The sequence below is a fragment of the Rhinolophus sinicus genome, linkage group LG04 (genome assembly GCF_036562045.2).
Source record: "Rhinolophus sinicus isolate RSC01 linkage group LG04, ASM3656204v1, whole genome shotgun sequence".
Taxonomy (NCBI): Eukaryota; Metazoa; Chordata; class Mammalia; order Chiroptera; family Rhinolophidae; genus Rhinolophus; species Rhinolophus sinicus.
In genome coordinates, this window is record NC_133754.1 from 173,925,090 (window position 1) to 173,941,898 (window position 16,809).

At 45.3% G+C, this 16,809-nt stretch overlaps 1 protein-coding gene across 4 annotated transcripts in view; it reads right to left on the minus strand.

Moving 5' to 3' along the window:
• Positions 1-16,809, minus strand: part of ASTN2 (astrotactin 2) — an 839,920-nt gene that overhangs the window by 587,149 nt on the left and 235,962 nt on the right. For 2 of the 4 annotated variants that reach the window (XM_019731189.2, XM_074330924.1), the window contains exon 4: positions 7,003-7,155. The exons of 1 other annotated variant lie outside the window; for it this stretch is intronic. In XM_019731189.2, the coding sequence (XP_019586748.2) occupies positions 7,003-7,155 (153 nt within the window). The remainder of the gene's footprint in view (positions 1-7,002; positions 7,156-16,809) is intronic. One more of the 4 variants, XM_074330925.1, reaches the window with a different exon arrangement.

Sequence of the window (16,809 nt, forward strand, 5' to 3'; positions counted from 1 at the left end):
CGTACCAAAAAAGTCGGATTAGTGCCTTAAAAAGTCACAGAGTACTGCATGATGTCATAACCCCTAGGAACGCTGCTTCTGAGGACAGGGCCCTGGCTCGCTGGGGCCAGACACAGCCTGCAGGGGGCAGTCCTGACTCATTTGCTCAAAGACAGACGCCTCATTTTCCGGAAACTTGTAGCTCCCCAACACCCTCCCAGCAGCACTTAGGATGCACGAGCACCTGCCAGTGCAAGAGAAACTACAACGACTTCCTTCCAGCATTTAGATGAGCCTTGGACAACCTCACCACTCCAAGATCTTAGCCAGGCTCGCTAAGACAAAGGCTCAAGTTATCTGGGAACTGAGGGGAGGGCTCTGTCCCGGCTCTGAATTCACTAGGATAAGTCACTGAACCTGTGTAAGCTTGAATTTCCTCTTCCGGAAAAGGGGGGTAATTATAGTCCTTATCATTTGGAATTTGGGGGAGCTTTTAAATGAGACAGTGTATGATGAGCACAGTGCTTAGAACATAGTAAATGCTCAATACATGCTAGTTGTACCACATCTTCTTAACCCTTTGTAGTCTATGAGGATCACAACTATATCCTTTTATCCATCCATCCATCCATCTACTCAATCATACACCCATCATTCCATCATTCCATCCATCCATCCATCCATCCATCCATCCATCCATCCATCCATCCATATATTCTCCTATTCAGCCAGCACTATTCTATGCCATTTCTGTTAGGCATCTGGGCCACAGAGAGACATAAATCATTGTCCTTTCCATCATGGGCCTGTCATAGTCCAAGGAGGGAGACATATGTGTCCACAGGTATTTATGATGGATCTATAAGGGAGGTGACAGAAAACAGCACAGGGCTTCAAGTGCCCAGACAGAGGAGTGTCTCACTCAGCTGAATTAGGGCTGAGGGAAGACTTGGGGTGGGTCCTTGGGAACTCATTTTTTTTTTTTTTTTTAATGAGTATAAGTTTGTTGCCTGGAGAAGAGAGAGGGGAGAAGAGGAGGGTGTTTCAGGCAGAGCATGATCAGTACACATACTTGGAAAGTGAGGCATGTTGGGGGAGGGAAAAATGGCCAATGTGTTAGACACCACCAAATACAGTGGCTTGGGCTTGGAGATGGCCTGGGGTAGGCTGGAGTCCAGGCTAGAACGGAGCCTTGTGTACCAGGCTACGGCAACCTTTTAACCCTATTAAACAGTGTGCCCTTCAACCTACAGATTCTTGCTTACAAAACGGGGTAAATGTATCCCTCATGGGTAATGATAATGACAAAAGTAAGAGTAATAATAGCAGTGATAAGAATAGTAGTGATAAATTAATAGAGTACACAGTTTCAATGTGCACCCTTTGCCTGGCTCTGTACTCAGGGCTTCACAGGCCTTATACCACTTAATCCTATGGAAACCCTTTGAAGACGGTATTATTACATTATTAATACATTACCGTGTTTCCCCAAAAATAAGACCTAGCCGGACCATCAGCTCTAATGTGTCTTTTGGAGCAAACATTAATATAAGACCTGGTATATTATATCATATCATATCATATCATATCATGTCATATCATATAAGACCCGGTCTTATATTATATTAAAATAAGACCTTATATTAATTTTTGCTCCAAAAGACGCATTAGAGCTAATGGTCCGCCTAGGTCTTATTTTCGGGGAAACACAGTATTATCACAGCATAATCAGCATAAAGATGGTTCTTCTTCCTGGGACATGAATATTATCTAAAGACTTGAGAAAATGTTAGATGATTTAACTGACAAATACTGTAACATACTATAACGTGAAATAAGCAGGTACGTATTAATAAAAAGAATGTCATGGATGTTTTTTAAAGATGGAACCTGGGATTTGGGGCTTATGACAGATGTCGTTCAGCACAGCTGCAGGCCCTTTGCGGGTGAGTGGAGTCTCACCTGCCCTTAGGGACTTTTACTGCAAAAGCTTGAGAATGCATGTGACAGAGTATCGGGACACTGTTCTGGACAGGAGAGTGACATGGCCAGATTTAGTGTTGTGTTTTCAAAAGATCATTCCAGGTGTCAGGGTGGAAGATGGACTGGTGAATGAAGACGCTACTGGAAGAATCTGGCTGAGAGACAACGACACCTCAACCAATGGCCTGGCGTGGAGGGGATGGATGTGTGAGCCTCCGGAAGCCAAACGCGCAGGACCCTGATGACAAGGATGGTATTAGGTCTTCATGGATGGTTCAGCAGGTGCCAGGCACTGGGCTAAGCATTTTGCAGGTATTGTCTCAAAACCCACATGTGATTTTCATACTTCAACCCTATTTTACAGATGAGAACACTGAGGCTAAACATAGCTTCCTCGTTTGCTTAAGATCATTCGGTTAGCCAGTGGTTGAATTAAATTTCAAATACAAAGTCCTATGTTTAAAGACTACTGCCTACACTGTATGAACCTCAGGAAGCTCTTCCCACACGCAGAGAACCCTTTCCCTGCTTTATGAAGGTCAAGGTGCCTTGACACGTCCTACGGACTTGGGGGAGGGACTAACCAACAGCCACCCCATAAAAGCCCAGCACGGACTTATGGCAGCAATCAGGTGCTCCGTTGCCTTCCTGTCTGCCTAAGGACCATGTACTTCAGCAGCTGGCAGGCCTCTGCAGAGCAAGTCATGGCTCCAAAAACACACTGGAGATGCTTTGAGCCATGTGCTCAATTCCATGAAAACGGCTTTCTGCTACCCATTCTGCTGTGCGTCTCTGGGCACCAACGGCTGGGCGTGAAGCCTCACAAAGCAGAAGGAGGCCAGGTGCCCCCATCCTAGCCCAGAAGGCCCATTGCCACCTAAGTGGCAGGAAGAGAAGAGAGACAGTGACACACCGGGGATTTTGACCATGGTATTTGGGCTTTTTGATGGTCAGTGTAGGCTAATGGATCACTTCCAAAACTGTATTTCTATGGTTGCTTCTGTTCCTCAGGATGTCACTAACTGTTCTGGGGTGTGGGATAGTCTGTGGCCAAGATGGTTTCACAGACATTGAGCTACACAACTCAATCCAGGTTTCAGTAGTGCTGGACTTCCCAGGGTCTTTAATAGTCTAAGATGCATTCAGGAATTTCCAAGAGGAAAAGCAAGTGTGCAGACTTGCTCAAATTTTTATTAACCATGGAATTTTTTTGTCATAGAAAATCTTAAGGACCTGTGGTGCTAAGTGCATGAGCTGGGAAATACATACCATCCTTACTGTCTCTTGCAAAAACCTTATTCAATGGTAGCAGTAAAAATCACGAGCACGGTGTTATTAAGCCATCTTAAAAATTGTTTTCACTGCATCTGCTTGAGCACATTTACTATGCTATGCATCACTGAGTCCATCTCTAGGGCAAACGGGATTCCCTGGAGGTCTGTACCAGGATCCCTCTTACACCATCAATTTGAAAGTTATAAAACTGGGCCACTTTCCAATGATCTTTGAGGTTAATGCACTCATTTATTCCACAAATATTCATTAAACACTTTCTACGTATTAGGTTTAAGAATATGAAACAAATTTTAGAAAGGAGGATAGTAAACAAGGAAACAAATAAAAATCATTTTAGATCATGGTCTTACCACAGAAGAAAAAAGGCCGCTGTGACAGACAGTAGCCGGTTGGGGATGGAAAGGGGTAAAATGCTAGATTGGGTTGTCATGGTAGACAGGTCTAAGGAGTGGGCATTGGAACTGAGAGTTGAAGGGTGAGAAGGGGCCAGCCAGGGGAGCAGCTGGGGAGTGAAAAGAGGCATGGTAAGGAAAAGGAACAACACGTTCTCAGAGTCCAATGCGGGGAACCATTTGACGTGTTCGTGCAACACAAAGGAAGTCTGTGTGTCTGCAGCCCTAGGACACGCCAAGTGAGTGAAGAGGGCAGCAGCCAGATACAGAAGGGACAGGATCTATAAGCCTTGGAAAGGAGTCTGGACTGTGTTCTAAGGATAACAGAATACGCTGAATGATTTTAAGCAGAAGAGTACCCTTATCTGGTTAATGTTTCTAAAAAGATTAGTCTGACTGCTTTGGGGAGACAGAATCTCAAAGAGGGTACAGTTACAAGTCGGAGTTGAGAGGCGGCTGTGACTAATGGTGACAAAGAAAGGGAGGACAGATTTGATATACATTTAGGGGAAGAATGAATTTCTTCCTGCATTAGTTTTCTTAGGCCCCATTTAACTTGTAAATTAAGATAACGTGATATCCAATATCAGTCTAATTCAAACAGCAGATTTTCTTTAATAATCTAATTCTGAAATTCTGCTATAAGAGAAGGAAACAGATTCCAAAGTGAAAGCCAAGGTTTTTGCTAAAAAGAAAAAAGTGCCATGTGGCATTGTTTAGGACGGTGGAATATTAGAAACAACCCGAATGCCTAACAAAAGGGGCCTTGTTAAGACACGTGTGGTGCATAACAGGGAAATTGGGGGGAGGAATTCAGTGACACAAAAAGCGTTCAGGATATGACACTAAGGAAATGCTTTCAGGATGGTAGTAAAGAGAGAAGTCATGGGCTTGGAGTCAATTGTGTGTATGGGGGCTGCAGTGGTAGGGACGGAGGAGAGTGATTCTTGGTGAATGCTAGAAAGAAGGATGGATGGATATGGTTGGGTAACATTACAAGCGACCCTGAATATCCAACCCGGAACTATATAAGACAGCACTGGGGTCGGCCCGGTGGCTCAGGCGGTTAGAGCTCCATGCTCCTAACTCTGAAGGCTGCCAGTTCGATTCCCACATGGGCCAGTGGGCTCTCAACCACAAGGTTGCCAGTTCGATTCCTCGACTCCCGCAAGGGATGGTGGGCTGCGCCCCCTGCAACTAGTAACGGCAACTGGACCTGGAGCTGAGCTGCGCCCTCCACTACTAAGACTGAAAGGACAACAACTTGACTTGGAAAAGTCCCAGAAGTACACACTGTTCCCCAATAAAGTCCTGTTCCCTTTCCCCATTCCCCTTCCCCAATAAAATCTTAAAAAAAAAAAAAAAAAAAAGACAGCACTTATTCAGTTCTTGATAAATATTAGCCGAGCATTGCAAAGTAGTCCGCCCTCATCATTTCATCAGACCCGTACAGCAGTTCTCTGATACAGCGATTCACAATCTCATACTACAGAAGAGGAAACTGAGGCTCAGAGACATCCAATGACTCTTCCAAAACCGAAATTGACTGGGCTGGGATTAGCAGGCCACCTTGCGGCCCTCAAGTCAACTGTTCTTTATCACTCACAGTGCAGCCTGGGCTTTACTACGTGAGTTCCCAAAAGAAACTTCACCACCTTCTGCTCCGATGTATGACCTCGTTTAACAAGCAGATATTGGTGTTTCACTGGATGCAGCATTTCACAGGGCTGAGACCTTGACATTCTCTCAACAAACAGCAAGTGTCTACCATGTGTGCAGGCCCTGACGTAGACCCAGAAACAGAAAGATGTTTCAATGAGACAAGTCCCACCTTCAAAGAACTTTATGTCTAGCTAGGGAGAGAGCCAGACCAAAGCAAATTATACTACACAAAAATGAAGCCAGCGTTTAACACGTGTATAGAGAGGTGGGAGAATTCACACATGGGAGACAGTGACAATAGGTGACGGCTTCATGGAAATGCGCCATTCAAGTTAATCTTGCAAAGACAGGTAGGGCTTCACTTGTCTAAAACACAGGGGTTTCATTAACAAGTCTGGGACTCACACTGCTTAGTTCTTCCGGGCTCTACTACTCAACCCTGTGTCCCTTTGGTCAGCTTACGGCAGCCATCTGTGACTTAGTGATTTCATCTGCAAAATGGAAATTATCATTGTACCAGCTTCTTAGGGTTGCTGAGGAGCAAATGAGATAAGATGTATGTAGCAGTTAGCGTGCTGCCTGGAAGAAGTGTCCCCAAGTGACAACAATTATTTGTAGGGTCCAGATAGGAGATTACAGGCAGAGATGATGGCACAGAAAACAACATGGGGGTGAAAACACGGGTTTAGTGGAGAGAGCAGAGAGAGCAGAGCTCTATGGCAGCTTTGAACGTCATCTTCATAAATCTGAACACCTCTGAAGAGACTGGACAACCACGAAGCTCTGAGAGAAAAGGAGTGACATCATCGGAGGTGGGTTAGTAGGAACTAGAGAAGTGAGAGACCAAAAAAAAAAAAAATTAAGATAAAATAGAACAAAACAAAATAAAATAAAAAGAGTGACCATCTGGAGACCGTTGAATGGACTGAAAGAAATGAGATGGGATTTGAAATCAGGCAATGATAAGGGGGTTTGTCCCATCCGCAAAGTCACACAGATTGTCAGAGGCAGAAGATGATGATGAGAGAGAGGAGACAAAGGGAGGAGGACGAGAAGGAGAATGAGAAGATCTGCTTTTTAGTGCATGGTGGGCTGGGCACTGTGCTGAGATATGGTAACAACGCTGTGGGTTGGAGTGTCTTGAAGAAGCCGAGTGACCAGCCGACGCTGACGGGAGTAGTTTATTTGAATTTGAACATAAATTCAAATCCAACTATGAACCCAAATTGGAATCTAGTTCTAATTTATAATGCTCCTACTCTTGACCATCATATTATTCAGAATATTAAAGAATGAGCCGGAACTCTGCTCTGGAACGCCAGCCTGAGGAACCTTCCACGAGAACCACCCGCCTCTCCTGCACGCTTCAAAATGAAACCAGCTACAATATAAGGAGTATTTGCTGTGCCCAGGTCCTGTGCTACTAGGTGCTTTCCATGGACTATTACGAATCTTTTGTAACCACTCTAAAGACGGATAATTCATTCCCATTCTCAGAGGAGGCAGCTGAGCTCCCAGACCTTAGCTCCACACCCAGGAGGGCAGATCTGCTGTCCCCAAGGCCTCCGCGGAGACGATCCATCAGGCAGAGAGCAGCACGAGTTCCATGAAAACAGGGCAGCAAGGGAAGAGAGCACAGCTCTTCCTGGTGCCTTCAGAACCTGGGGCCAGCCCGCTGGTGCCTACCTACCTCGAGACTTGCTCCTGCGCTTCCGCTTTCCTGCCGAGTGGCTGCGCGGTGCGTGTTGCAGCTGACTGACATCGATGGGCGTGTTAGCACGGAAACTCTCCTTGAACTTCTGCATCAGGGACTCCACTGTCTCCTGCGTCGCCTCAGCTGCTGCTACAGGGTGGGGAATGGGGCTGAGGTTAGCGCTTGGTCCACCCCCACCCAGCCCCTGGAGGACTGGGCCTGGCCACCCGGAAACCCCGGAGCTCCCTCCCTGACCCAGTGATACAGAAGCCACAGATTCCAGTGTAGATGTGGGTGTTGGCTTAGGCACTTATTTATTGAATACCCATTATGTTCCAGGAACTGCCCCAAGCCCTTGAGATATATAACGTGAAAAGTTAGACACAACCCATGATTCTAGGAGTTTATAGCATGATAGGACACATAGCCAGGCATATCCAACATTCTGCAATCTGTGATAGGAGAGTACAAAGTACTAGAGGAGCACCAAGAAGGGTCATCTCACCCATCCTGGCAGTCCAGGCAGGCTTCCTGGAGGAAGCAATATCTTTACTGAGATCTTAAGGATGAGTAGAAATGAGCAAAGAAGGGAGGATCAGGGTGGGGTTACTAGAGAGACGGGGGATAAGAGTACCCTGGGTAGAAGGTAACTCTGCGCAAAGATCTGAAGCCAGAAAGAACATGGTGCTTGAACAACTTAAAGGGGTTCAGTGTGGCTACAACAGAGCATGAAAAGAGATGAGGCTGGAGAGGTCATATCACACCCTCTAAGTCATACTCAGGAGGCTGGATTGTATCCTCATGGCAAACGTAAATCACTGAAAGGTTTTAACCAGAAAACTGTCACGTTGAAGTTCAGTTTCTTTTTTAACAAATACTAACGAAAGTATGGAAAACCCAAGCAGAGCTGGAGAGAAAGGCCAGAACAGAGACTGCTGCAGTAGCCAGCCAGAGGCAAGCGTGGACTGAACCAGAACAGCGACAGGGAGGTAGACAGCAGTACATGGGTCAAACAAACTTTTAGGGGACAAAACTACAGTACTGTGCTACGTGGATCACTTGGTACGATATCCCTGTTTCACTTCAGTAAATTCACCTAAAGAAATGAGCCTCCTCCCCCACAAAGCATACACCTTAGTCCAAGCTAGCAAGTGGCAAAGTCAAGACTTCTAACTCCTAGTCCTATGTTCCATTGTATCAGTACCATCCAGCGATTTGTTAGTAGCCACATTTCCACAAAATTCCAAACCAGAAAATACTAGAAAGTTCCACAGAATGGAGAAAGTCAGTAGGGCAGAGAGAAAAAGTTGAAAGATAAAAGAAAAAAGAAAAAAGAAAGAAAGCAGAAAGGCTTGAGAAGGAAGGAGAAAGACCACATGAAAGGCAGGAAGAGGAAAGGAGAAAGATGCAAAGGAACATGGCTGAATGGCTCAGCGCCTTTGTTCTGAGAAATTCCCAAAGAGAGACCTGGCTTTGAAATGTTCAAACTCGGCCCTCCCTCCATCTATATCTTCAGAGGTTAGGATATTTCTTCCGTTTAAGCTACCTGCTGTCTGATGCCAAGAGATGGGACGAGCCAAAGGTTCCTGTTTCTTTGAAAGGGGTTCACAAGACAGGACAAAGAAGGCTTGGTAACATTGCAACACTAACTTCTAAGCAGCGCTTGTTTTCCCAAGAAAGCTATCAGCTTAGATGGATGTTTCTGCAGGGGAGCTCATACCTGGAAGGCTGGTTTGGGCACTGGGTTCTGTGAGAAGCCGCATCTTTGGGGACGTAGTGGAGAATCTGTGCTTGCTATGGAAAAGTGAATTGACAATACAAACAAACCATGTGGTGCCATTAGAACTTCCTCACCTGCCTGTTTTGCTATCTCTCTCTTCAGATACGTATATCACTTAGGTCTACGTAAAGGTGAGACAAGAACATCCCAAAAAGGGGCCCCTACTCTAAGTCTGCGATGCAGAGCCCTCCAGCAAGTGGCTATAGTCCAATTCTGAGAACCACTGTCATGCCCAACCCTGATGCTTCAAACCCAGACGGGAGAGTGATCTACCCAGGTTATAAGAGCTGTGCTATCCTGTGGTCAAAACTCCAGAGCAAGTTAGCATGCAGTCTCCTGTGGATTACACTTTGTATCCCCAAATTTCATAAGTTGAGGCCTTAAACTCCAAAGTGACTGCATTTGGAGACTGGGCTTTTAGTAGATAAAGTTAAATGAGGTCGTAAGTGGGGGGGGGGCTCATTCAATAGGATCGGCATCTTTATAAAAAAGAGGAAGAGACTCTCCACGGGTAGACAGCGAGGAAAGGCCGTGTGAGCACACCATGGGGAGGCAACCACCTAAAAGCCAGTCCCCAGCTATGCTGGCACCCTGAGCTTGGACGTCCAGCCCCCAGCACTGTGAGAAAATTCATTTCTGTTCTTTAAGCGACTCGATCTATGGCATTTAGTTACAGCAACCCAAGTAGACTAACACCTCATCACAATGCAGGTGAAGGCTTCAACAAACGAATTTGTGGGGGACACGAGCATGCAGTTCATAACAAGCTACAGTGGTGAAAAAAAACAACAAACAAACACAAACCCCTAATGATGCTCACCACACACACAGGAAGGCCAATATTAATGAAATGATTGGTATATACGATGATGGAAAGGTGAAAGATGATGTAAGAAGCTCCATTGGAGGGATATGACTTAGTCTAGGAAAGTCATGGAAATTGTTTTTAAGGAAGTGAGCAATGTGATGGTCTGAGAAAAGTATGAGTTACTCAGGTGAGAAGGAAGTGAGAGGGCTACAGGAGGGAGGTGAAAAGAGCAAAGGAGGCAGAGGGAAGAGTGTAAAGAAAGAACTCTTGGGAGAAGGAATATCAAATGGGCTGCCATAGCCACTAGGCATGAAACACCAAAAGCGAGTGGCCTGAGATGGTGTTGGACAGGCTGATTCCTAACCCTAGCCCTGTCCCGAACCCCAACCCCAACCCCAACCCTAACCCTTACCCAATTCCTATCCCTAACCCTAACCCTAAACCTTCTGGCCCTTGTTAAAGATAGAACATGCTGAAGGTTTTACATAGGAGTCTGAAGTGGTCATATTTTCATTTAGGAAAGATCCTCCTGGCTGCACAGAGAAGAATTCTTTGGAGAAGGACAGCAACTGAAGTGAGATGAACTAGGAAGATGCCACACAAGTGCACATATGAAAGGGTGGTAGCCTGGATAGAGTAGAGTTAACGACAGAGAAGCAGGTAGAGTACGAGAGAATAGAGACAGAAGTAGTAGATTAGTATAGATAGGGAAGTGGGCAAATTTGACAGTTATTTTTTAGGTACAACTCCCTTCAAATGTGGTGCCTGATTAGAAAAGGTGAAGAGGAAGAGGGAGGTATGGAGGATGATGCTTGGTCTTCTGCCAGCCACAGAGGCTGAATGATGGTACCTCTCAATTTGAGGAGGAACCCTGGAAGAGAACATATTTCAGATATGGAAACTTGGGGGTGTCTAAGTGGAGGTGCTGTGTAGACAGTAAGGGATGTGTGTCTCGTACTCATAGGAGAAGTGGACTCTGTGGACACTACCCATACATTCCTCGGACAAGTTGTGTAGTGGCTCAGAAAGTGAGTGTGTGGCACAGTCCAGGCAATGGGACACATGAATTCCTGAGCTAGATGGTCTGTTCTCTGTTTGCACCGCCAGATCCATCCTCCACCCCCAGGTTCATTCTGGCCCACATCACGTCCGGGAGGCTGACCCTCCCTGGGCTGGCTCTTGGCTCCTTGTTGTCTGGCTACTAGTTGGTTTGCTCGGTGGGATGCTCTGGCAGGAGATGGAAGGAGAAACTGTGGGGCTATGTCTTCCCTTGGCCTTTCCTGTTCCTGCACCTATTTCTGATGGAGACTATAAGGCCCTGGTCCTTTATAGCTTCTTCCAGGACCCCCTCTCCACCCACAGACTCAGTTCTCCCAGGCTCCCATAAAACCATTTCCTCTCCTTGCCCCTTCAGTTCTAAGCGTTGGTAGTACTTTCCTGATGTTTCTTATCCCTGGTTTCTCCATAACCCCATGTTGATTTTCTTCATTCTGCCTACGCCTCTATAAATAGTCACTTCATTCACTTTCTCCTAAAAAATACTATCTGAGGGTAGCTTCTTTGTCCATCTAGAACCTTGATTGATACATCATCCCTTTTCATCATGGCTCAGACATTCAGCAATTCCTAAAGGCCAGCTGCTCCCCAGCCTGCCATTTCTGCTTTACTTTCTCCTAAGCTGATGTAGATTTGACTGGCTTGGAAGAGGGGATGATACAAAGAGAAGGAAGGTTTGCTCCCCTGAGCTGCAAGTTTTCTGATCCCAACTGTAGCAAATCCCTTCCATCTGTTTGGCTGCTCTTGCCTCAGCGACAGTGCCAAGAGCCCAGGCAGGCTTAGAGGGGAAGTGCTCGTGCCAACCCCTCCAGGGCCTATTTCATCCTGCATACCACTCTCCAACCTGCCCCGTCCCTCCCAATCCCAATGCAGAGCTCTATCAATATCAATATATCAAGTTGTGCAAACAAGCCACATTACCTCCTGGTACCCACTGAGCTCTGCCTCCCCAAAGCAGCAAAATGCTCACCCGTCGCCTGGATGAATGCAACAGATGGGGCCTCATGAGAGCATCGTGGCAGACCCAGGAAAGGGAGGGAGAGAACGGGGACCGGGGAGAGTGGGAAGGAAGGAAGGGGGAATGGGGTGGGTGGAGCTGCTTCTTCCTAATTGACATATGAGAGATGGTCAAGTTTAATGAGAAGGAACCACAGGGGCCTGAGGGGAGGAGCCCTGGTCCCCAAGTCCAGGTAGACAGAGAATTGAAGAGAGGAAAAGGGAGGAAGGAGGGGGGAGAGAAAATAATAATGGAAAAGAAAACTGTGCTGGATGATACAGGGCAGGGGACATGAAACAGGAGGCAAAGAAGGGTGGACAGAAGAGGAGAGGGCAGGAAAGCAACGAAGGGAGCAGAAGAGGGAAGGACAGGAAGGACAGAGGAAGAAGCAAATAAGGCAGGAGGAGGGCAGGGGGTGGACCCTGAGTGCCTTTGCAAAGGCATGAGGGATGTGTGGATTTTCAGATACCGGGCAGGCTTCCATCTGGTACCCCAACCTGTAGAGCAGGCACCACACGCCGTATCTACCCTGATACTCAACAATTTTGCACTCAAACTCACTGCGTGCTCTCTCCCCGACACAGCCTGGGATATTTTACTACCAAAACGTGTATAGGTTTGTGTTCACGTTCCTGTTTCACTTTTACCATCCTTTTTAATTTTTCTAGACTCATCCAGCCTATGTAAGAAGTAAATTCACAATTAATGAATACCAACTCTTTGCCAAGCAAGGAGCCTGGTTTTCCTTGTGTTTTCACATTCATTCCTCCTAATGACCCTGAAAGGTAAGCATCATTAGCTGCTGTTCAGAAATGAGGAAACGGAGACTCAGAGCAGTGAATCATCTCCTCAGGTCACAGAGCTTAGATTCAGGCTATGGCAGCACTAATGACCCCGCTCCATGCGCTGTATCACCCTACACAATCTTTCCCGCCTGCCTGATGGATGGAGATGGATATCCCAGCCTTGGAGTTTGGATGTGACTTATCTGGGCCTAAAAAGTGACTCTGCCAGGTCAACCCCTCTTAAGTCATCTAGAGGGTGTTCTAGTCACCATGGCCCTGGCTTGAGCCAGGGGCTCAATGTGGTTGGAGAATGACCAGCTGTGCCAGAGAAACCTTGCTCAGTGTTGATGGTCAAGACTGTCCAGCCTGGAGATCCTAGGCTCAGCTTATGCCACATTTTGCCAGTTCTGTCTCATTACAGAACTATGTTCAGAGAACCAAGCCACAGGTGGGCATTTGTCGGCCATATTGCCTAGTGCAAGCAAAAATGGGTTCCATTGTCAACTCTGCCATTGTGTAACCTTGAGTAACTCCCTTCCCTTTTACAGCCCTCAGTTTCCTCCTCTGTAAATGTCTGCAGGGTCTTTGGGAGCAGTGAATGTCACTATGCATGTAAATTGTCTAACAGCTTCAAGAACATAGTAAGTGCTCAGAAAGGGATGTCATTACCCAGCTTTCTCTCACTCACCCTTCAGCTTCATGATTGGTCAATCAATCCATTCATTCATTTGTTCATTCACTTACTCATTTTGAAAGTCATCTGCACTATAAAATATCCACTTTGGAAATTCTTTAGGAGAGTACATATCACCCCTTTTATTCAGGTGTGAAAATAGAGGCACCAAGAAATAAAGTCATGATAAAAGTAAGCAGCAGACCAAGGTCCAGCAGCCTCATCTCCCATTTCCACTACTCTTCTCTGCTTTCCCAAATTTGAGGATAATTCTAACTTCAGATCTTGTGATGTTCAATTTATGTGTCAACTCGTCTAGGCCATGGAACCCATGTATTTGGTCAAAAATGATTCTAGACCTTTCTGTGAAGGTAGTTCTTAGTTGAGATTAACATTTAAGTTAGTAGACTTTGAGTAGACTACTGTCCATAGCGTTTGTGGGCTTCATCCAATTAGTTGAGGGTCTTAACAGAAAAAAGACTACCCTTCCCCCAAGGAAAAAGGAATTCTGCCAGTAGAGTTGCCTTCAGACCCAAGCTGCAGCATCACCTCTTCCATGGGTCTCCAGTATGCCAGCCTACGCTGAAGATTTTGGATTATCAGCCTACACGATCACATGAATCAATTCCTTAAAATCAATCAATCACTCTCTCTCTCAATATATAGATATAGCTATAGGTGACAGAGATGTAGATATAAATCTAGACATAGATATAAAGTTGTCCCTTGAATATCATGGGTTTGAACTGTGTAGGTTCATTTATACACAATTTTTTTTCAGTAAATATGTAGAATCAAAAGTTATACTTAGATTTTTGACTTTGCAGGGGGTTCTGCACCCATAACCCCTGCATTATTGAACGGGCAACTCTGTATAGAGAGCTAGTATGTATATAACCAATCTACACCTCTACCATATTTATACCTAAAACTATATAGATATAGATCTATATATCTCATACTGTTTTTCTCAAGAACCCTAACTAATACAGGCCTTAGTTTGCACCCTAAGTCTTCGGACGAGGCACACTCAAATGACAGAATTGGAGGGAAGAAAATAAGAGAAGATGTCCCAATTCTAAAGTACACCTCAGCTGGGAAGACCTTATATAAATGGGGGGAAAAAATCAAATCTGGAAGTTGCATGAGTCAGTAAATGAAACCAACATCCCATCTCATCTAGGCGTCACTGCTTCATAAAAAGGAAAAAAAAATAAGAAAGAAAACAGTGTTCCTTAGCCAGATGAAAACACCGCACTAGTAGAACCAATTTAAAACCTATGTATGTATTTTTAAAAATGGCCACCTCTTCCCAATTCTCAGGGATCAAAAGTTGATGGATGGAATTTTCTCCCTTTGTAGTTTTTTTTCTCCCACATACCTTCTTAAACCTTTGATGTGTGGTACAGCTTATCTTCAAGCAAGTGCCTGCAGACAAGACAAATGAACAAATAGCAACAAATATAAATTGGAAAACGGGGAAATAGCCTTTTCTTATATACATGATCCTGGGCCTGTCAGTGAATACTGCAGACTTGTAGTGTGGTCATAATTTCTGCCAGAGAACGGCATTGAATTTAAATGATGGCATTGAATGTAGCGATATTTCCCTCCATTCTGTTAAAAACACAACACCTCCTAGGTTCTCTGGAGCTGCTGTCCTACCCAGGACACAAATGGGCTGTAAGATTCCTTCCAGCTCCATGGCTGCCTAGTTCGAAATGTAAATGAAATACGCTTTCAATAAAATGAATGCAATGACCACAGGAACTGCACTTTTCAGTTTTGCAAAGCACTTTCACTTCTTTCAACCAATGTTATCCTTACAACTTCCCATTTTATGGAGCCAGAGAGGCAAAGGAGTTTTTCAAAGGTCAGGCTGGAGTTGATAGGACAGGCCAACAAGTCTAGGTCAAGAAAGAAAAGGTCAAGTGATAGACAGGCGGAGACAAAGGCTTCTTGGTCACTTTATTGCCCCCTTGGTGGCAAGGCATGGCTGTGGAAAGTCTTTGGAACCAGCCACATTTTGGAATGTTAGCCGTGTTTCTCACCAGCTGTGAGACGCGGCAAGTCACTTAACTCCTCAGCTTCTCCCAGTGCTAAAATGGGGTTTGCGATTACAACTTCATAAAGTTATTTCTGGATTAAATGAAATGTTCAAATACTTATCACAGTGCTTGGTACAGAGTAAAGATTTTAAGGATGAGACTGAATAGTGTTACTGCCTGAAAGATCTTAAACTATCAATCATAGCAAATTCGGTTGTGCCAGCCAACCCTGGGTGGCACGCACAGGCCCAGAATCCGATGGGACCCAATTACGAGCCTGATTCCTGCACAGGAAGGCCATGTATGGGCCAGCATACCTTGGCACTGGAGGGCACCTATCGTATACATTTAGAATTCTTCATCCAACACCATTACTGGGCCCGGTATCAGAGGTGGACACTGGGGGCAGTGATGAGCTGCATTGCCCTTTCTTTAAAACGTGACACCGTTTAGTGGAAGAAACAGGTAAAGATAACGAAAATAGATTGTGCTAAATGTCCAGAGAGAAAGAGACATGTGACAAGAACACTGAAAATGTGCTCTCTACTTCCATCTGCAAGCAAGAAAAGCTTTGGAAATTTCCCCGAGGAGATGCTACTGCTCTGAGCCTAAAAGGATGCAGAACCAGGTAAAGAGACAATAAAAAGAATAGCCTCAGCGGGTGGAAGACACAAGGGCTGGAGAGAAACCCCCATGCCGTTTGGTTCCTCCAGAGCTTAAAGTGAGAGATGATTTTATTCTATTTTATTTTCTTTACCAAGAAAATCCATCTTCGAGCTAGGAAGAAGGGCTCTTTTCCCAGATCTTAGCTCAAAAAGCCCAACTATTTTGAGAGCCCTACTCTCCAGCCATGCCACCCTTTCCTGTGCCTGTGACTGTTACCTCAAATACACTGGGCATGGTGAGTGCATGCAGTGTAGCAATTCGACAGACTTTGGTTTAAGCCTCCATTCAATCACTTATTCATTATGTGACTCTGGGTATTGGATATGTTCCTTCATTTCTCTAAGCCCCATGTCTTCATCTGTAAAGCCTTGAACATAAATGCCCCTCAAGAATTGTGTTCTTGTGGTAGTTATTGCATTTAAGTCAATCCAATCATATACACACAGTGTTTACCCCAAATGGATTATGCACTCAGTAAAGTAGAGCTGTGATTATTGTTATCCAGCTTACGTGAGATAAGCTCGTAAGGGGGCTTTGCCCCAAGTCAAAGCTTAATACTCGTTAGTTCTCTATTTCCCTTTTGGGTAACTCATGACCTTTGACTAAAGACTTTAGAATCGAATTCCCGATTTTTCTCTCATTTATAAATTGTACTATCCTCCCTGCCCCCTGTAACAGCCAGGTGTTCCATCTCCACGCGACTTCAGCCGGTCCCCTTTCCAGCCACACCTTGGTTCTAGCCATAACCTGGGACCTGGATACGGCAGCAACATGCATCCAGGAAACACAGTTTATACTCATGGTCCTCTGCTAACTTTCCTACCTCGCTGTGTCGTGCTTATCAAGTTTGTGCTTTGACCTCTAAGAGTTCACCAGGTCCTGCATTTTAGCTATATCGTGGCAAACATTTGAGAAGATACATGTCTGTTGCTGACGGAGATGTAGGTCCATCATTACGAGCCAGAGGAAGTTGTGCTGGCAGCTGGTCGGC